At 41.7% G+C, this 21,932-nt stretch overlaps 1 protein-coding gene across 3 annotated transcripts; it reads left to right on the forward strand.

Annotated features, from left to right (window-relative positions):
* Nucleotides 1–206: 206 nt before the first annotated feature.
* LOC139366449 (nuclear RNA export factor 1-like) lies at nt 207–21,697 on the forward strand. 3 transcript variants are annotated; one of them, XM_071103941.1, is made up of 21 exons: nt 207–303; nt 1,072–1,128; nt 1,869–2,088; nt 2,217–2,361; nt 2,448–2,531; nt 2,955–3,059; nt 3,784–3,864; nt 3,965–4,034; nt 4,124–4,212; nt 4,304–4,411; nt 4,618–4,727; nt 4,937–4,973; nt 5,059–5,127; nt 5,229–5,284; nt 9,600–9,704; nt 9,789–9,847; nt 9,959–10,074; nt 10,179–10,294; nt 10,545–10,727; nt 21,121–21,181; nt 21,292–21,697. In XM_071103941.1, the coding sequence occupies exons 1-21, from the start codon at nt 243–245 to the stop codon at nt 21,328–21,330; spliced, it is 1,971 nt and encodes a 656-aa protein (XP_070960042.1). In that variant the 5' UTR covers nt 207–242; the 3' UTR covers nt 21,331–21,697. The 3 variants fall into 3 exon arrangements, with proteins under 3 accessions (XP_070960042.1, XP_070960045.1, XP_070960043.1); XM_071103942.1 differs by lacking the exon at nt 207–303 and adding an exon at nt 759–1,007; XM_071103944.1 differs by lacking the exons at nt 207–303; nt 1,072–1,128 and adding an exon at nt 720–1,007.
* Nucleotides 21,698–21,932: the final 235 nt, after the last annotated feature.

Raw genomic sequence — 21,932 nt, forward strand, 5'->3', positions numbered from 1 at the left:
TTGCTAAAACTAAACACTTTGACTAATATTTAGTTTTGATCAAGCATTGTTTAGATGTGGTAAATTATAGATTTGCACTGCAAAATGAGGCATCACCAGAGAAACGTTGACGTTTCTCCAATTTGTTAGCTAGCGAACTTTTAAACTGCACAAGTGAAGTAAACCAGCAACCCATGTCTATAAAATAAATTGCATTTGTTCAGATAATTTGGTGACAGTACTCGGTAACTGCGAGACTCAAGATGACCTTTCGAAAATGGTACCCCAACCTGGCTGTGGTCGCACGTGTCCGATTTGACCAAGGTATGGCTAATTAGCTAGCTAACGTTAGCTTTCACTAGCAAGTATTTTTAAGGCAACTTCTGTGTTTAATAGTTTAGTCAACCAATGTAATGGGTATTTAAATAAATGTTTATTACATTTGCCTGAACTGTCAGGTTGAAAACAGCTCACTTCAAATGGATTCCACTCGTACCAAGTCATGGGATTCCGCTGTTGTCAAATTACTAGTAACGTTTTATTTGACGTTTCGTAGCAGGTTAGGATAATTTACGCTGCAGATAAGAGAAGGGCTATGATTATAGTTCGGTCAAATGCTTTTTTGTTGTTGTACATTTGACGTTAATTTTACAAAATCGGGATCCCTTCTAGCCATGACACTCGTACCACTGCGGTGGGCTCTGCGCTGGCAATTGCGCGCGTCCCGGAAGCTAGTGACCATGGTATATGTAGTTCTAAACCGCAGTGTTTACGTCTCTGTTAAAGTGCAGAACAGTAGCTAGATTTCCATAGAGTAATGCAGTGGGACACCATTTATAACCACATTACCTTCACGTTTTGGAACAGAGTTCTATATTTTTAAATATCTATTTTTCACTCGTTTTGATTTATGTTCGTCTGAAGTAGCCTATAGTCGCAGCGCTTGATGTACTGTCTGTCACCCAGGGTTGTGTTTTGTATCTGACACTGACAGTGGAGTATGGCGGACGGTGGCCGGTTCTACAGTGGTAAGTTACCCTGGAACAAAGCTTCAAATCTGCTTCTAAACAGTTGTTTTCCTCCTCTGCCTAGATCAGGAGGGAGTTGTCTTCCAGAGAGATGTCACGCGCAAAGGCAAGCTACCAGGAGGTAAAACGCCGAAGTGTAAACAAATAAGTGAGGCGCATATGGGGACAGGACAGTCGTTTACGTTTTCTGTGACCGAAGTGTGACACAGGAATTTTAGGCCACATCCCGATTCAGAAACAATCCCAAGCACACCTGGCTACCCATACAGTGTTGGCAATTATTTTTTAGTGAGAATCGCAATTGGCTCCCTGATTTGTCAGTAGATTATGTTTTGCCCCCTGCCTTGCTGCAGCAAGACATTTCTTCAGCCCCCCCCCCCCCCCTTTGAGCTTCTCTGCCTGTGTGTGCACCATTGCTGTGACTGCTGTTGCACAGACAACTTGAACCAATTCGCTAAATGCTATGAAAACCATACAAACCATCAGTGTCAAAATTCACCAAAGGCAGTCTGAAAAGTAGCTGAATTTGTTGCTAGCCTTTACAAATAAAAGTATCTGTAAAGGTCTGAAAACTTGCTAAATATAGGGACAAATTTTGCAACACTGGTGACCGTTGGTTAGTTGACCAGACTGAGGCATGCTCAATATTTTAAATGCAGATTCAGAAGTATTTGTGCCATTTATCAAAAAATATTTGGAGCTACTTTAGTCACCTTTTTAAATATGCAGTTATGTGATGAATCATCTACAACTGTGTCTACAACATGATAATGTATATGCATAAACAGATATTCATACCAGAAGATTGCCCGTACGAGGTTGTTTATGATGATCCATCCTCTCTCTCTCTCCCTCCCCCAGAGCATGACAACAGAGTCGCTGGCCCTCAGTTCCGTGGGGGGCGTATGAGTCGGGGGCCAATCTACTACGACAGTCCGGCCAGGCAGCAGAGGCCTCGAGGGGGCCAAATGGGTGGGTACAGGGGCCCTGGACCGGGATCTCGGGTCCGGTTCGAAGATAACTATGTTGATGTAACTATGAACAGCGGGAGCCCACAGGATGGCAGCTCTCACCGCAGATTGTGAGTGAGATTGCATACTACAACTGTTACATGGCAGCGATAAGATTTTCTGTTACTGTCTATAAATAAACATATGTTTTGTGAGATGATTCTTTGTCAGGTAACACTGTGCACTCTGACCCCCTTAGCAACCCGTACAGGTGGCCGAATCGGAGAGGTGATGGACAATTTGACCGAGACAGAAGAGGAGCTGGGGGCTACAGAGGAGAAGGTGGAGGAGGAAGAGAAGGAGGCGGAGGAGGAAAAGACAAGAGCAGTTGGTACAAGATGATTGTGAGTATCTTTAACGAAGAGCATGACAAGTATCTATTTCATTATGATAAACTATTTTATAGTCAACTAACTGCTCTCTCTGGCAGATTCCCTATGGGAGGAAATATGACAAGAAATGGCTGCTGACGGCTTTACAGAACCTGTGCTCCGTACCCTTCACACCTGTTCAGGTAAGTTGCTGGCAGACAGCCCAGCCATTATCATAGGACTTGACTGGTGGGTTAAATGTTGTTTTTCTGATCACTGGGATAGAGGAGTCTAATGCTTTGAAACCAATACAAGTACATGTATGTCTGTCTATTAAACCGGGGCGGCAGGTTGCCTAGTGGTTAGAGCGTTGGACTTGTTATCGAAAGGTTGCAAGATCGAATCCCCGAGCTGACAAGGTAAAAATATGTTGTTCTGCCCCTGAACAAGGCAGTTAACCCACTGTTCCTAGGCCTAGAATTTTTCTTAACTGACTTGCCCAGTTAAATAAAGGTTAAAAAAAAATATATATAGAAGTAAATGTTGAGGATATTTACAAGTGCATTTAAGTTTTAGTACTGTTTCTCTCTCTCTTGCCCCCCCCCCCATCCATCCATCTCCTTCAGTACCAGATTGAAGGCCATAAAGCCCAGTTCTACCTTGAGGATGCCTGCACAGCCAAGGCACTGTGCAGAGTCTCTCGCCAAATCACAGACACTGAGGGCTACAAGGTACAGCAGCATTCTCACTAACCGTTGGCTATACTCCTGGCTATAAGTGTAGTGTATCCCTTCTATTCCTCAAACCATGATCTCCCAATTCAATGTTATTTGATAAGAGCTGCAGATTGAATGTTAATATACACTGAACAAAAATATAAATGTAACATGTAAGTGTTGGGACCAAGTGTTGGTCCCATGTTTCATGAGCTGAAATAAAATATCCCAGAAATGTTCCATACCCACACAAAAAGCTTATTTCCCTCAAATTTTGTGCACAAATTTGTTTACATCCCTGTTAGTGAGCATATCTCCTTTGCCAGGATAATCCCCTGTGTAAAGATCATGCTGTTTAATCAGCTTCTAAATATGGGGGGTGCTGAGGAGTATTTTTGTCTGTAATAAAGCCCTTTTGTGGAGAAACTCATTCTGATTGACTGGGCCCTGGCTCCCCAGTGGGTGGGCCTGGCTCCCAAGTGGGTAGGCCTATGCCCTTCCAGACCCCCCCATGCCTGTGCCCCTGCCCAGTCATGTGAAACCCATAGATTTGGGCCTAATTCATTTATTAATTTCTATTAATTGATATGAACTGACACTCATTAAAATTGTTGCATGTTGCGTAAATATTTTTGTATAGTAGAATTTCTTTGAAGGTACTACTTATTTATAATAATGTTTATGCTTCCTCTACACCCCCCCTCCCATACACACACATCCACTCCCCTCTCCTCTCTAGGTGATAGTGCTGATGAACCCCTGTCCTCCTCCCGCCATCCTCAACACCCAACTGAAGCCTGAAGACATGGAGCACTTAAAGGTGAGAGATGGAGGGAGGGGGCAGCGATGGAAGAAAGTTGGAAAATAATAAGGATGGATATTTACAGATGAATATGAGTAACTTCTGTAATATCTCTCAGCAATGCATGGCCAAGCGTTTTGATGGGTCCCAGCGAGCACTGGACCTGAACAACATCCGTACTGACCCAGGTAGCACTCCATAGTACCTGGAGATTCAAACTAACCACTGTTTCTATCTTCCTCTGTCCTGGTCTAAAATGTATGTACCTCTGTTACAGACTTGGTGTCTCAGAACATCAGGGCGATCTTGAGCAGAAAAACCTTTATGGATGCTGTGGTCAATATCATTGAGGAAAATATCCCTGAGGTAATAGTATAATAATACCAATCTATACCCATACAGTTTCAGTGTGTAGTGCTAAAATGTGTATCTCTCTTGTCCTCTTCTCTTATCTCAGCTGGTGTGTCTGAACTTGAGCAATAACAAGCTGTATAAACTGGAAGATGTGGCAGATCTGATAAGCAAGGCCCCACACCTGAAGATCCTCAACCTCTCCCACAATGAGGTGAGAGAAGAGACTGACCCTTAACCCTAATCTCTAACCTTGTCTATTCATTTTGGGGGCGAATCCTAACTTTCACATCACATGTTTACTACGTCATGCATTAATATCAATGGGAGATTACAAATTAGGATTTGCTCCTGAATCTGCTCACTCGCTTAACCTTTTCCCACTCAATCCTATTTTTTCTTTCTCCATCTTCCTCCCAGTTGAAGTCAGAGAAGGAGCTGGATAGGTTGAAGGGTTTGAAGCTGGTTGAGCTGTGGTTGGACCGTAACCCACTGTGTGACCAGTTCAAGGACCAGCTCACCTACATCAGGTCAGTCTCTGAGCCTGGGTGATAGGCTGTGTGGGGGTTAGGCTGTGTGTGTTATTTAGTAGGTAGATGTGAGCACTGACATAGTCCGGTGGATGCCGCAGTCCAGTGGATGTCGTGGCCCTGTTGACTCCATTACGTTGAGTGGGTGTGTGAGGTGGGATGTGACTTCTCTGTTCTTGTTCCCTCTCCATTGTGAACATGGCCACCAGTGCTATCAGGGAGAGGTTTCCCCGGCTACTCAAACTGGTAAGATGTTCTCTTTTATTCTCTGATCCTCTCCATCCTTGACTGCATTTGATTTGCTTGTTTATTTCCTGTTGTTGTTCGGTAGGATGGTCATGACCTCCCCCCGCCGATAGTGTTTGAAGTGGTATCACCCACCACTACCCCCCCCTGCAAGGTCTGGTCCGTTTTCATTCACAGAATAACAAAAAGGTGCACTTGATTCATTTTATTCGCTTGGTTGATTCTGACAGATGCTCTTTTCTTTGACCAATCCAGGGTAGCTACTTCGGTTCAGAAGAAATCAAGGTCCTCATCATGCATTTCCTGCAACAGTAAGTGTATTCACATATCTTTTGTCAAGATTCAAGTATATTCCTTCAGAAAGGATATATTTGTCACCTCTAAGACAGGTAACACAGTGGGTGCTTGTCAAAATGCATAATTCCGAGCAAAGCAGTCCAAATCAAAGTATGCGAAACGAAGCATGGAGGGCACATCACGAAGGCGTACTCCATCCGTGCATATTTTGAAGCATGCATCGACGCAAGCTTTAACGGAAATTATGCAAAGAAATGACCTGATCATATCAAAAAAGTACGCAAAATGTATTGAAATCAATGGCAACCGTTATTTGAGCAGAAGCGAGAGAAAATGTTGCCTATTTACAAATCACATGTTGCCTGACTACAATATTTGATCTTGATACGTTAATAAATACATGGTGTTTCATTTCGGCATGTTTACCTGCCTACTTACCGTAGATTGCAAGCCCATAATAAGTCAATAGGGCTAACTGGCTAGCTACTACTGTTAGCTAGCCATGAATAATTCACATCTATCTTGCATAATATTTGTTTGAGGTCATTTTGCTTGGTTAAACTATCTAGTTAGATACATTATTACAATTCACATATAGCTAGCTGATAGTTAAGAAGTAAAACGGTTGCTTTGTGTATGTGTTTCGTCTTTATTGCCATTGTCATGGCTGGAAGACGGTTCAGTGAATGGGTAAGTCCATAGTAAGTCAATAGGGCTAGCCAACTAGCCACACAGAATTGGTAGCTACCCAAGAAAAATGTACCACTACCACGCATAATATTCATTTTAAATCAGTTTTGCCTGTTTAACAATTTTTTTATCTAATTGATTTAAATATTGACTGGCTGTCATCAGGCTGCCCACTCAAGAGAAAGCTTCAAACTGTAACTTGTGCCTGCAACCTGGTTCAGGTTATCAATCAACTTACCAGGCTAGTTAAAAACGGTATAGGAATGAAATCATCAACATGTATTGATCATATCTTTACTTATGCTGCAGAAATTTGTTTGAAAGCAGTATCCAAATCCCTCGGATATAGTGATCACAATATAGTAGCCATATCTAGGAAAACCAAAGTTCCAAAGGCTGGGCCTAATATAGTGTATAAGAGGTCATACAATAAGTTTTGTAGTGATTCCTATGTTGATGTGAATAATTTGTTGGTCCATGGTGTGTAATGACGAGCAACCAGACGCTGCACTTGACATATTTATGAAATTGCTTATCACAGTTACTGATAAGCACGCACCCATTAAGAAAATTACTGTAAAAACTGTTAAATCCCCGTGGATTGATGAGGAATTTAAAAAATTGTATGGTTGAGAGGAATGAGGCAAAAGAGGTGGCAAATAGGTCTGGCTGTACTATGAAACAAAGATGAAAATAGTAAAAAGCTTTGGAGCACCTTAAATGAAATCTTGGGCAAAAAGGCAAACTCTGCTCCATCATTCAGATGGCTCATTCGTCACAAAACCCACTGATATTGCAAACTACTTTGATGTTTTTTTCAATGGCAAGATTAGAAAACTTAGGCATGACATGCCAGCAACAAAAGCTGACACTACACATCCAAGTATATCTGACCAAATTATGAAAGACAAGCATTGTAATTTTAAATTCCGTAAAGTGAGTGTGGAAGAAGTGAACAATCTATTGTTGTCTATCAACAATGACAAGTAACCGGGGTCTGACAACTTGAATGGAAAATTACTGAGGATAATAGAGGACAATTTTGCCACTGCTATTTACCATATCTTCAATTTAAGACTACTAGAAGTGTGTTTCCTCAGGCCTGGAGGGAAGCAAAAGTAATTCCCCTACCTAAAATAGTAAAGCCCCTTTAATGGCTCAAATAGCCTACCAATCAGCCTGTTACCAACCCTTAGTAAACTTTTGGAAAAAATTGTGTTTGACCAGATACAATGCTATTTTTCAGCACACTTATAGGGAAGGACATTCGGCAAGCACAGCACTTACACAAATTACTGATTGGCTGAGAGAAAATGCTCAAAATAAATTTGGGGGCTGTTTTGTTAAAATTCAGTGCGGCTTTTGACATTATCGATCATAGTCTATTGCTGGAACAACGTATGCATTATGGCTTTACACCCCCTGCTATATTGTGGATAAAGAGCTCTGTCTAATAGAACACAGAGGGTGTTCTTTAATGGAAGCCTCTCCAACAAAATCCAGGTGGATTGAGGAATTCCCCAGGGCAGCTGTCTAGCCCCCTTTTTTCAATCTTGACTAACGACATGCCACTGGCTTTGAGTAAAGCCAGCGTGTCTATGTATGCGGATGACTCAACACTACACGTCAGCAACTGAAATGACAGCAACACTTAACAAAGAGCTGCAGTTAGTTTCAGAATGGGTGGCAAGGAATAAGTTAGTCCTAAATATTTCAAAAAATAAAAACACTAAACCCTAAACCCCTGAAATAAATATTGTAATGAATAATGTGGAAATTGAGCAAGTTGAGGAGACTAAACTGCTTGGAGTAACCCTGGGTTGTAAACTGTCATGGTTAAAACATATTGATTCAACAGTAGCTAGGATGGGGAGAAGTCTCTCTATAATAAGCGCTGCTCTGCATTCTTAACAGCACTATCAATAAGGCAGGTCCTACAGGCCCTAGTTTTGTCGCACCTGGACTACTGTTCAGTCGTATGGTCAGGTGCCACAAAGAGGGACTCAGGAAAATTGTAATTGGCTCAGAACAGGGCAGCACGGCTGGCCCTTGGATATACAAAGAGAGCTAACATTAATAATATGCATGTCAATCTCTCCTGGCTCAAAGTAGAGGAGAGATTGATTTCATCACTACTTGTATTTGTGAGAGGTATTGACATGTTGAATGCACCAAGCTGTCTGTTTGAACTACTGGAACACAGCTCAGAAACTCATGCATACCCCACAAGACATGCCACCAGAGATCTCTTCACAGTCCCCAAGTCCAGAACAGAATTTGGGAGGCGCAAAGTACTACATAGAGCCACGACTACATGGAACTCTATTCCACATCAAGTAACTCATGCAAGCAGTAAAATTTGATATAAAAACAGAAATAAACCTTATGGAACAGTGGGGACTGTGAAGCAACACAAACATATACACATGCATACAAACACACGATAACATACGCACTATACACACATGTACACATGGATGTTGTCTTATGTGGTGGTAGAGTAGAGGCCTAACAGGCCGACTACACCGCGAGCGTTGCAAAATACATTTAGAAATCCTATATTATTCAATCATTGCACCCACACTGCTCGCATGCGCCAACGATCATCTGCGTTGCCAAGGGGTAAAATAGAAGTCAGTTCTATTTGTGACGCAGTTGCGCTACAAGTCCTGCCTCTCCCATCTCCTCATTGGTTTATAGAAGCAGGTACCCACGTGCCATCTCCTCATTGGTTATACTCACATGGGTGACTGAAAGACGAACGAGGTCAGTGGCGGTAATGCACCTAATAAATATAAAGTCAAGAGAAGAAAAGGCCTAGAAGGAGGAGAGATGACTAGAAACGATTCGTTTGACCGTTTTATGTGTGTATTAATTGTCGGAGTAGAGGACCTTGTGCATTTCAGGTGAAATAACAGCTCAATGTTTATATCCCAGGACAAATTAGCTTGCAACAGCAAGCTAGCTAAATAGTACAAATTAGCTAGCAAGTGCAAGCTAGCTAGCTAAATTGCCATACATGTTTAATGCTTTTCGACCTGTCCCCAAATTAATGAATTGGTTCAGAGTTTGATTTGATATTTTAACTTGCGTGTCGTGATCGCGTTTGGTTTGGGGGGACAAAATACATTTATGCACGATGGCACACATGTGCGCAGCCGGTTTGAGTTCCGTGTAAGGGCACACACTTAATATGCTGTGAAATCTGTTATGAATATATTGTAATATTTAAATGTATAACTACATACATAAATTCAAATAAATACAAACTAGCTGGCTAGCTAGATTATTAAGATTCATATCTAGCTGATCATCCTGAAGTAAAACGTTTGCTTTGTGTATATCTTGTTTAGTCTCTTGTGTCATTATCCTGTTCAGTGAATGGGGAGGTGACGCGTGAGGTAATACAGTAGGGGGAGTGCGAGTTCTTCTCAAATGTAATGTTTTATGCATTCACCACACTCGTCCTCATAAGAACGTACTCAAGAGAACGTGGTTGGAGAATGCACTCGAATGCATGAGTGTGTGGAGCACGGTAGTATGCATATTGAGAAACACCCAGTGTGTATGACCTCTGACAGCTATTAAAGTGTTATGACCTCTATGGCAGATATTAGTGTTATAACTTTTCTATTACAGGTACTACAGTGTATATGACTCTGGGAACAGACAGCCTCTTCTAGATGCCTACCATGATGGTGCCTCCTTCTCACTCAGCTTGCCCTCCAGTCAAAACCCAAACAGGTCTCTCACACACATTTCTCCATCTGAATGTCTGGCTCGTGGGAGTTCGGAATTAGATATTTATTTGTGTATTTTTCATCATAGGTGTAGTTTGAGAGAATACCATAAAGACAGCCGTAACATAAAGCGACTCAAAGATCCATGTGAGTCTTCCAAATATTTAAGACAATTAACAAGTCTGTCATCAACAGATTTGTCTGTTGTATTTCTGTAATAATATGTGGCATCTTCCCTCTGGAATCTGCTCCCCACAGCAACACGGTTCCGCCTACTGAAGCACACACGGCTAAACGTGGTGGCGTTGCTCAACGAGCTGCCTAAAACTCAGCATGACTCTGCCTCCTTCAATGTAGACGTCAACACTTACACGGTTAGGCAATATCTGATTGTTAGTGTAGCATTCTCAATACTATCATCAGTTCTTCTGTTCATGGTGGTTTTATTTTTCAAAACCTTGAATTTTCTCTTTTTTAGACCACGTTACTGTCCTTTACGGTCAGCGGCATGTTCAAAGAAGTTGATGGTAAATCTCAAGACGCGGTCAAGGCCTTCTCTCGGGTCTTCATCGCAGTTCCTGCAGGAATTTCTGGGTAATTCTGAGGTCCCTCGTTCACCTGATCTTGGTTTTAAAAATATCTTATAAGACTGTCTGTGCTGAAGAATGCTAAAACGATATCTTATATGATATACGAAAACAATGGTCAACGAATATTCATAAATATTGGCATCAGTTCTAAAAAAAAATGTAACAGTCCAACTGGTCCTATATTTAAGAAATCGGGGTGGGGGGGTTAATTGAAAGAACGTTTCAAACTATTTGTCTTCCATTTCTCCCTCCAGTCTATGCATAGTGAATGACGAGCTATTTGTGCGCATCGCTACAACGGAGGAGATCCAGCATGCGTTCGCTGCTTCCGCCCCCACTCCCTCCAGCAGCCCAGTGCCCACCCTCACCGCCCCCCAGCAGGAGATGCTCTCCGCCTTCTCCCTCAAGTCTGGCATGAACCTTGAGTGGTCGCAGAAGTAAGTTTGTGGGCATGTTCAAGCGGATCAATTTTGCTAAGTCATTGGTCACCGCCTTTCAAAGTGTGTTGCATTATGGGGATAAAAATTGTCCGACTTGTGTCTACATGTCGACTACATTACCTTTATAAAAAACGTGATCAAAGGTCATGCAGTTTTTTATAAAGTCGCCTTCAAGTCGCTGCAGTTGCTTCTGACCGATTGCACAATGCAGCCGTCGCCTGGCTACTGGGAGGTACTATTTGTCAACCAATCATTAGGGTGTTTTTGTTTGACCCATGCGAACAGTACCCGAGACGTGACGGAAACAGGAACCAACTTTTCCACAATTCAAATGTTATATGTACAAATTGTGATATTTTGAGGCGCTCTCCTGATGAAACTACAGAGGAGAGTAAATTAAATCTAGATCACCTTTACTCAACACACGGACTCATACAAAGCGCTCCCTCCCCTCCATTTGGCAAATCTGCCAAATGATCCTCCTGATTCCTTCTTACAAGCAAAAACAGGAAGTATCAGTGACACGCTCAATTCTGAAGTGGTCCGATGAAGCGGATGCTAAGCTACAGGACTGTTTTGCTAGCATAGACTAGAATATGTTCCGTGATTCATCCGATGTCATTGAGGAGTTTACCACATCAGTCACTGGCTTCATTAATAAGTGCATCGACGACATCGTCCCTAGTGCCTTCAGAAAGTATTCGCACCACTTGACTTTTTCAACATTTTGTTGTGTTGCAGACTGAATTTAAAATGGATTAAATAGAGATTTTTTTTGTCACTGGCCTACACACAATACCCCATAATGTTAAAGCATAGTTATGTTTTTGGAAATTTTTAAAAATGTATTCTAAATGAAAAGCTGAACTGCCTTGAGTCAATAAGTATTCAACCCCTTTTATGGCAAGCCTAAATACACTATACAAAAATATAAATGCAACATCAAATCCAACTTTATTTGACATATGTGCCGAATACAGCAAGTGTAGACCTTACCGTGAAATGCTTACTTTACAAGCCTTTAACCAACAGTGCAGTAACATGCAACATTTTCAAAGATTTTACTGAGTTACAGTTCATATAAGGAAATCAGTCAATTGAAATAAATTCATTAGGCCCTAAACTAGGGATTTCACATGACTGGGAATACAGTATATGCATCTGTTGGTCACAGTTACCTTAAAAACAGTAGGTTCATGGATCAGAAAACCAGTCATAGAGTTGATCAGGCTGTTGATTGTGGCCTGTGGAATGTTGTCCCACTCTTCTTCAATGGCTGTGCAAAGTTGCTGGATATTGGTGGGAACTGGAACACACTGTCTTACACGTCAATCCAGAGTATCTCAAACATGCTCAATGGGTGACATGTCTGGTGAGTATGCAGGCCATGAAAGAACTGGGCCATTTTCAGCTTCCAGGAATTGTGTACAGATCCTTGCGACATGGGGCCATGCATTATCATGCTGAAACATGAGGGGTAGGCGGCGGATGAATGACACAATGAGGATCTCGTTACGGAATCTCTGTGCATGCAAATTGCCATTGATAAAATGCAATTGTGTTCGTAGCTTATGCCTGCCCATACCTATACCACTCTGTTCACAAGGTTTATCAGAAAACCGCTCACCCACATGATTCCATACACGTGGTCTGCGGTTGTGAGGCCGGTTGGACATATTGCCAAATTCTCTCTCTCAAAAAAAAATGTTTTAGGCGGCTTATGGTAGAGAAATTAACATTTATTTCTCTGGCAACAGCTCTGGTGGACATTCCTGCAGTCAGCATGCCAATTGCATGCTCCCGGAAACATGAGACTTTGTGTTGTGTGATGACAACTGCACATTTTAGTGGCCTTTTATTGTCTCCAGCACAAGGTTCACCTGTGTAATGATCATGCTGCTTGATATGCCACACCTGTCAGGTGGATGGATTATCTTGGCAAAGTAGAAATATTCACTAACAGGGTTGTACATTTTTCTTGAGAAATTCACTTCAATTTTCAACTTTTCAATTTCAAACACAGATTCAACCACAAAGACCAGAGAGGTTTTCCAATGTCTCGCAAAGAAGGGCACCTATTGGTAGATGGGTAAAAAGAAAAAAGCAGCCTGTCCCTTTTAACATGGTGAAGTTATTATTAGGCTTTGGATGGTGTATCAATACACCCAGTCACTACAAAGATACAGGCGTCCTTCATAACTCAGTTGCCAGAGAGGAAGGAAACTCCTCAGGGATTTCACCATGAGGCCACTGGGGATTTTAAAACAGATAAAGAGTTTAATGGTTGTGATATGATAACTGAGGATGGATCAACAACATACTGCTAAAAAATGTGGCAAAGAAATGAACTTTTTGTCCTGAATACAAAGCGTTATGTTTGGTGCAAATCCAACAGAATGCATCACTGAGTATCACTCTTTATATTTTAAGTATGATGGTGGCTGCATCATGTTATAGGTATGCCATCGGCAAGGACTAGGGAGTTTTTTAGGATAAAAATAAATGGAATACAGCTATAAGCAAAGGCAAAATCCTAGAGGAAAACCTGGTTCAGCCTGTTTTCCAACAGACTGGGAGACAAATTCACCTTTTAGCAGGACAATAACCTAAAACACAGGGCCAAATATACACTGCAGTTGCTTTCTAAGATGACACTGAATCTTCTTGAGTTGTCTAGTTACAGTTTTGACATAAATTGTCTTAAAATAGGGCAAGACTTTTTAAAATGGCTGTCTAGCAATCAACTTGACAGAGCTTGAATATTTTTTAAGAATAATGGGCAAATATTGTACAATCCAGTTGTGCAAAGCTCTTAGAGACTTACCCAAAAAGACTCGCAGCTGTAATCGCTCCCAAAGGTTCTTCTACAAGTATTGATTCGGGTGTGAATACTTATGTAAATTAGATTTTTGAATTTAATAAATTTGCAAACATTTCTAAAAACAATTTCACTGTCATTATGGGGTCTTGTGTGTAGATTGGTGAGAATATATATTTTTTAAATCCATTTTGAATTCAGGCTGTAACACAACAAAATGTGGAATAAGTCAAGGGGTATGAATACTTTGAAGGCACTGTTCATGTTTCAAGCAGTCCACCATAGTCTCTGTGCCCAAGAACGCCACGGTAACCTGTCAAATGACTATCACCCCGTAGCACTCAAATATCTAGCCATGAAATACTTTGAAAGGCTGGTCATGGCTCACATCAACACCATCATCCCAGACCCACTGGAACCTCTCCAATTCGCATACCGTCCTAACAGATCCACAGATAACACAATCTCTACTACATTCCACACTGCACTCTCCCACCTGGACAAAAGGAACACCTTCGTGAGAATGCTGTTCATTGACTACAGCTCAGTGTTCAACACCATAGTGCCCTCAATGCTCATCACTAAGCTAAGGTTCCTGGTTCTAAACACTTCCTCTGCAACTGGATCCTGGACTTCCTGACAGGCCGCCACAAGGTGGTGAGGCAGCAACACATAGGCAGCAACACATCCGCCACGCTGACCCACAACACGGGGGCCCCTCAGGGGTGCGTGCTTTGTCCCCTCCTGTACTCTCTATTCACCCACGCACGACTCCAACACCATCATTAAGGCCTGATCAGCGACGATGATGAGACAGCTTATAGGGAGGAGGTCAGTGACCTGGCAGTGTGGTGGCAGGACAACAACGGCAGTAAAACAAAGGAGCTGATTGCAGACTACAGGATGCGGAGGGCCGAGCACGTGACCGGGCTGTAGTGGAGTGGTTTGAGTGCTTCAAGTTCCTCTGTGTCCACATCACTAAAGATCTATCATGGTCCAAATTAGTGATGCATTGATATGACATTTGTGGCCGATACCGATATCCAATATTCTACTTGCCCCAAAAAAGGATACCGATAACCAATATTAAACATTTTAGCGGCACTTTAAGTATTCTAATACAGCTAAATAGTTAACACACACACGGACGCAGCCGTCTACGGTACTGCATCGCCGTACTACAGTCCCTGGTTCGAATCCAGGCTGTATCACATCCGGCCGTGATTGGACGTCCCATAGGGCGGTGCACAACTGGCCCAGCATAGTCCGGGTTTGGAAGGGGGTAGGCCGTCATTGTAAAAAATAATTTGTTCTTAACTGACTTGCCTTGTTAAATAAAGGTTACACACACACACCACACTGACCAAAAAGTTATTTTGTTGGCGTTTACGTATGTCCCCATTACCAGTAAAACATAATCAAACCTATTTCTTTCACTTACTTGCTGTGCTGTTTCGTTTTAATTTGTTCAGTTTCATTCTTAACCAGGATTTCTATAGAACGCCGTTTGGGTCTTTGCGTGTCAAAAAATATACTATTTAACACTATTTGACGTGTCAAATAAGCTTGTTGACCAATCAGGACATGAATATGACTGCACGTCACATAATAATTTAACGTGTTCATACATTTTTTACGTAGTTATTACACATGGATTACACTCACTCATATTTCATATGTCACAACGATTCATCGATGCATATGCTATGATGCTGGTAAAGTTGTCTTGCGCACCTACAGTACTGGTCATAAAAAAAAGCTAGCTAGCTCATGGATGCAAGCAATGTTCTTCACCAAAAACATAGCAAAACGACATCTGTTTCAGTAGCTATATAGTTAGCTAATTAACTATATAGCCAGGTGTCATCATCTAAAATAACCCTAATTTATAAGACAGTTCTTGTTTGATTAATGGTGGTCGGACTCATCTTTGTGAAATTAGCCACAATAAGGATTAGCCTCAATAGTGGACTTTGCGGTTAGCCTTCAAAATAAAAGTATGGCATAATTCTACTATTTGTATTCTTTTGCGTCACTGTCAATGACATACTCAAAATCCACTATTGTGCCTAATCCTTATACATAACCCGGTCCGGTCGAACCTCACTTGCCAGCTGCTTATAACGTTAGCTTTGGGCAACAGGGTTAAGTAGCTGGGTAGCTATTTATATTTATGAACTGAAGTTCAATTTCAATAGTCGAACAACAATTGGCAGCCTAGCTAATACTTACTCACAATGATTCCGTAATTATTGCAAAGAATAATGAAAATGACTGCAGTTTTTACTGGTCATTGTTTTCAGGCTGGTTGTATTGGTGCTAGCTAGGTACCAAGTTAAAGCTAGCTACCCCATAAGTTGCGGTTGAACAAATTATGCTTTATTACCAACGCGGTATTGTAAACGCATCGTTCGTGGCTGGTGTTTGCTTGCTTGCTGACTTTTTTGTACAGATTTGACAGTGCTACTGTTTCTTTTTTGACACGCAAAGACCCAAACGGCATTCCATAGTATGCATGTCGTGAAGCTAATAGCAGTGACGCTATTACTGTGTAACTCCAGTAGGGCAACATCTGAAAAATAGGGCACTTGGTAGTGTTAACCGGTGCTCGACCAGTCGGCGAAAGCCAACATCACCAAGACAGAGAATGGTTGATTGTCAAGGACAATGGATTCCATTATCTTGGCTTTAATGGATTTTGCCTTTGAGTTATCTCGCTGACATGTTGTTACTCTTTCAAATGACTGCTTGACTTGTTGACTGCTCGATCCACACAGCAGACATTGTGGGTTTAGGAATGCTGTGTTGCACGTATAGCGCAAAATTTTATGTGGCGTCATCACGTCATGTACCTTCATTATATAGGTATGCACGTCAGCTTTGACATCAGTTTTGCACATTGTGCGTTAAACTAGACATCGGCTGATTCTGATGTTGGCATTTTTAGCTAATATCAGCCGATATGTTCACCGATGTATTGTGCATCCTTAGTCCAAACACACCAACACAGTCATCTTAGAGGGCACAACGATGCCTCTTCTCCCTCAGGAGGCTGAAAAGATTTGGCCTGGGCCCTCGGATCCTCAAAGGTATACAGCTGCAACATTGAGAGCATCTTGACTGGCTCCATCACCGCTTGGTATGGCAACGCTTACACGGAACCCAAACCGACTGCGTGCGTGCACCATCGTGCATAAATGTACTTTGTCCCCCCACACCAAACGCGATCACGACACGCAGGTTAAAATATCAAAACAAACTCTGAACCAATTATATTAATTTGGGGACAGGTCGAAAAGCATTAAACATGTATGGCAATTTAGCTAGCTAGCTTGCACTTGCTAGTTAATTTGTCCTATTTAGCTAGCTTGCTGTTGCTAGCTAATTTGTCCTGGGATATAACATTGAGTTGTTATTTCACCTGAAATGCACAAGGTCCTCTACTCCGACAATTAATCTACACATAAAACGGTCAACCGAATCGTTTCTAGTCATCTCTCCTAGGCTTTTTCTTCTCTTGACTTTATATTGCGATTTGCAACTTTCATAAATTAGGTGCATTACCGTCACTGACCTTGTTCGTCTTTCAGTCACCCACGTGCGTATAACCAATGAGGAGATGGCAAGTGGGTACCTGCTTCTATAAACCAATGAGGAAATGGGAGAGGCAGGACTTGCAGCGCGATCTGCGTCAGAAATAGAACTTACTTCTATTTTAGCCCTTGGCAACGCAGATGCTCGTTGGTGCGCGCAAGCAGTGTGGGTGCAATAATTGAATTACATAGATTTCTAAATTGATTTGCGGTGTATTCAGCCTCTTAGCATCTACAGAGTTACAGTGGGTAGTGCGTACGGCCCAGTACATCACTGAGGCCGAGCTCCCTGCTGCTCCAGGACCTCTATACCAGGCGGTGTCAGGAAAGCCCCCAAAAAATCTGTCTCCAGCCACAGACTGTTCTCTCTGCTACCACACAGCAAGTGGTGAACAACCCTAAGCACCTTTTACCCCCAAGCCATGAAACTTAAAAACAAGACCGCTAATTAGCTAATCAAATGTCTACTCGGACTACCTGCATTTACCCTCTCTTGAACTGACTCTATGCACACACACTGGACTCTGCCCACACACTCTTATATACATAGACTGACACTCCAACATACACACTACATACGCCCACACACATGCAAACTGACGCCACACACACATACGCTTCTGTTACTGTCTTGTCTATCCTGTTGCCTAGTCACTTGACCCCTACCTACAGTGCCTTGCGAAAGTATTCGTCCCCCTTGAACTTTGCGACCTTTTGCCACATTTCAGGCTTCAAACATAAAGATATAAAACTGTATTTTTTTGTGAAGAATCAACAACAAGTGGGACACAATCATGAAGTGGAACGACATTTATTGGATATTTCAAACTTTTTTTAACAAATCAAAAACTGAAAAATGGGGCGTGCAAAATTATTCAGCCCCCTTAAGTTAATACTTTGTAGCGCCACCTTTTGCTGTGATTACAGCTGTAAGTCGCTTGGGGTATGTCTCTATCAGTTTTGCACATCGAGAGACTGACATTTTTTCCCATTCCTCCTTGCAAAACAGCTCGAGCTCAGTGAGGTTGGATGGAGAGCATTTGTGAACAGCAGTTTTCAGTTCTTTCCACAGATTCTCGATTGGATTCAGGTCTGGACTTTGACTTGGCCATTCTAACACCTGGATATGTTTATTTTTGAACCATTCCATTGTAGATTTTGCTTTATGTTTTGGATCATTGTCTTGTTGGAAGACAAATCTCCGTCCCAGTCTCAGGTCTTTTGCAGACTCCATCAGGTTTTCTTCCAGAATGGTCCTGTATTTGGCTCCATCCATCTTCCCATCAATTTTAACCATCTTCCCTGTCCCTGCTGAAGAAAAGCAGGCCCAAACCATGATGCTGCCACCACCATGTTTGACAGTGGGGATGGTGTGTTCAGGGTGATGAGCTGTGTTGCTTTTACACCAAACATAACGTTTTGCATTGTTGCCAAAAAGTTCAATTTTGGTTTCATCTGACCAGAGCACCTTCTTCCACATGTTTGGTGTGTCTCCCAGGTGGCTTGTGGCAAACTTTAACCAACACTTTTTATGAATAGAAATGGCTTTCTTCTTGCCACTCTTCCATAAAGGCCAGATTTGTGCAATATACGACTGATTGTTGTCCTATGGACAGAGTCTCCCACCTCAGCTGTAGATCTCTGCAGTTCATCCAGAGTGATCATGGGCCTCTTGGCTGCATCTCTGATCAGTCTTCTCCTTGTATGAGCTGAAAGTTTAGAGGGACGGCCAGGTCTTGGTAGATTTGCAGTGGTCTGATACTCCTTCCATTTCAATATTATCGCTTGCACAGTGCTCCTTGGGATGTTTAAAGCTTGGGAAATCTTTTTGTATCCAAATCCGGCTTTAAACTTCTTCACAACAGTATCTCGGACCTGCCTGATGTGTTCCTTGTTCTTCATGATGCTCTCTGCGCTTTTAACGGACCTCTGAGACTATCACAGTGCAGGTGCATTTATACGGAGACTTGATTGTATTTCACATCATTAGTCATTTAGGTCAACATTGGATCATTCAGAGAGCCTCACTGAACTTCTGGAGAGTGTTTGCTGCACTGAACGTAAAGGGGCTGAATAATTTTGCACGCCCAATTTTTCAGTTTTTGATTTGTTAAAAAAGTTTGAAATATCCAATAAATGTCGTTCCACTTCATGATTGTGTCCCACTTGTTGTTGATTCTTCACAAAAAAATACAGTTTTATATCTTTATGTTTGAAGCCTGAAATGTGGCAAAAGGTCGCAAAGTTCAAGGGGGCCGAATACTTTAGCAAGGCACTGTATATGTACAGTACATAGCTACCTCAATTAACTTGTACTTCTGCCATTGTATTTTCTACTCCCTATTCATGGGTTGCATGTTGTCACTATTGTTTTGAATGTTTGTTTTGAACTGTGCATTCTACTCAATGCATCATCAATGAGTGCTGATGAAGATTATCAAAAGTGCATTACAGTGGCTTGGAAATACAATGACATTCGAAAGGAGGCAAACAATTGGTAGGAAAACCTTTTGTCATCATTTTGATTTCACCCGATTGACTTTAGATGCACTATAACCAAAGATTTTTATAACTAATCGCATTCTAGCATCATCTGCATATTTTCATTAGGGAACGCCTACTCTGAAGTGTGCTTGTGCAGTAACACAATTCGCCTTTGCACTCCTAAACAATGCGATTGAAAAATAAATAAAAAAATTGCAAAGGGTCAAGTCTACAAGCTTTAGTCCACTCTGTTCATAACAGATTCAACTTTGGGGAACAGAAAACTGTATTGAGATCAAATGTTTCATACATGAGAAAATATGCCGAATGTCAGCCAAAATCTATCTCGTTCCATCTTCTCCCACTGCCCGCCAGTGGGCTTCCTCTACCATATTTGGTAGTGAGTGGAAACGCCAAGTGGATGCTTCACATTTATACATCCAGTGAAATATGTCTCATTGTTCTATCTATGGTATAACGTTAGTTAAGATTGAGGGGAGGCCACTGGATTTTAGCTAGCTAGCGTTAGCACGGCTAGCTATTTTTGACAAATTTTGCTAGCTAATGACAACATTGACATCAGTCTAAAGTAAATTTGATGACATTATAATCCTGGCAAAGTTGTTTCCTACCAAATATTTCACAACTTTAGCAATGTCATTGTATTTCCAGGCACTATAGTGTAATTTGGACAACAGTAGTTAGCCTCCGTCCAGAATGACTGGGCTTATCACCACTTTAGGGCACCACCGATAGAGGGCAGCTTGAGAACATTCATAACAATGGCATGATGCGACCGAGTGACGGAGGTGCAACCCATGAATACACGGAGTGTACGAATCATTAGGAACACCCTCCTAGTATTGAGTTGCACCCCCTTTTACCCTCAACAGCCTCAATTCATTGCGGCATGGACTCTACAAGGTGTCAAGCATTCCACGGGTGCTGGCCCATGTTGACTCCAATGCTTCCCACAGTTGTTAAGTTGGCTGGATGTCCTTTGGGTGGTGGACCATTTCTTGATACATACGGGAAAATGTTGAGTGAAAAACCCAGCAGCGTTGTAGTTCTTGACACACGCCTGGCACTTACTACCATACCTCAAAGGCACTTAAGTATTTTGTCTTGCCCCTTCCACCCTCTGAATGGCACACATACACAATCCATGTCTCAATTGTATCACGGCTTGAAAATTGGAAGGTTGGCGACATGTTTATTTTGACATTACAAAGATAAACTTTTGTAAAAAATGGCAACATGTTGCATGGAGCCTTGCTGTAGGTAAACCACAACAGTGTCCGACTTTCGGCTGTCATAAATGCACCTCCCCCATCGTCACTTGTCGACTTTCCTCTACAGTCGACTGCGTTAGCATTATTACTGCTCGAACACACCTTGCGTGTACTTGCTTGACAGAGGGTCAATGTTAAAGGTCAAATTCTAAAGGTCGATGTTTGGTGTAGAAACATTCACTGTGATGTTCTCTCTGTGTCAGGTGTCTTCAGGACAATGAGTGGGATTTCAACAAAGCTGCACAGATCTTCACACAATTAAAAGTAAAGTATCATGAATCAACTGTCTAATAAAAGTTTGATTAAATACATGCATATTCTGAGTTTCACTTTGTCCAACTAAATGTTGTTTTTCTCCCCAACGTCTCCCTCAGATTGAAGGCAAGATTCCAGATGTCGCTTTTATAAAGTGAAGTTGGAAGAATACATGCTGTTGATACTGGATATTAGATTTTCTGTTAATAATAACTAGAATATAATTGTATATATTTTATGGGTTTTACTGAAGTAGAAAGATAATGTCCACAACGTTGACTTTCTGCTCCATTGTTTTAGTAACAGTGTCAAGGTTGTTTGACTTGATGACTGATGTTATGATAAAATCTTGGTTATTTTAACCTTAGTTTAAAGTCATGTTTTCATTGTAATACAGTAAAAGAAAAAGCAATTGGTTTTGAATTTGTGTTCAACCTGTTTTCAAGATTGTTTGTTATAAAATTGGCTATCAAAATGTATCAAATTCACACATACTCTGAAAATAAATTGTATTCCACAGCAAAATTATGATTATCACTGGATGACAGTAGTACCACACGTACAAATACCGGTCGCGTTCAGCCGCTCAAACGTTGCATGCATCAACCAATTGCTGTGTAGTCAGCTAATACGTAAAATAACTATTCAGACGTTGTAAGATCTGGCATGTATCAGCAACGCCTGGGTAGAGGTATACAAGAGGAACGCGCACACCGTTTTGTTTTGACCTTCCAAAAATGGCGTACATCAATCTACTTTA

This window comes from Oncorhynchus clarkii, chromosome 14 (assembly GCF_045791955.1).
Source record: "Oncorhynchus clarkii lewisi isolate Uvic-CL-2024 chromosome 14, UVic_Ocla_1.0, whole genome shotgun sequence".
Taxonomy (NCBI): Eukaryota; Metazoa; Chordata; class Actinopteri; order Salmoniformes; family Salmonidae; genus Oncorhynchus; species Oncorhynchus clarkii.

Coding starts and splice junctions, on each gene's coding strand:
- LOC139366449 (XM_071103941.1), top strand. CDS start 243: ATGACCTTTCGAAAATGGTACCCCAACCTGGCTGTGGTCGCACGTGTC. Junction 4,213..4,303: donor TTGAGGAAAATATCCCTGAG/GTAATAGTATAA, acceptor CTCTTATCTCAG/CTGGTGTGTCTGAACTTGAG. Junction 4,728..4,936: donor GACCAGCTCACCTACATCAG/GTCAGTCTCTGA, acceptor CATGGCCACCAG/TGCTATCAGGGAGAGGTTTC.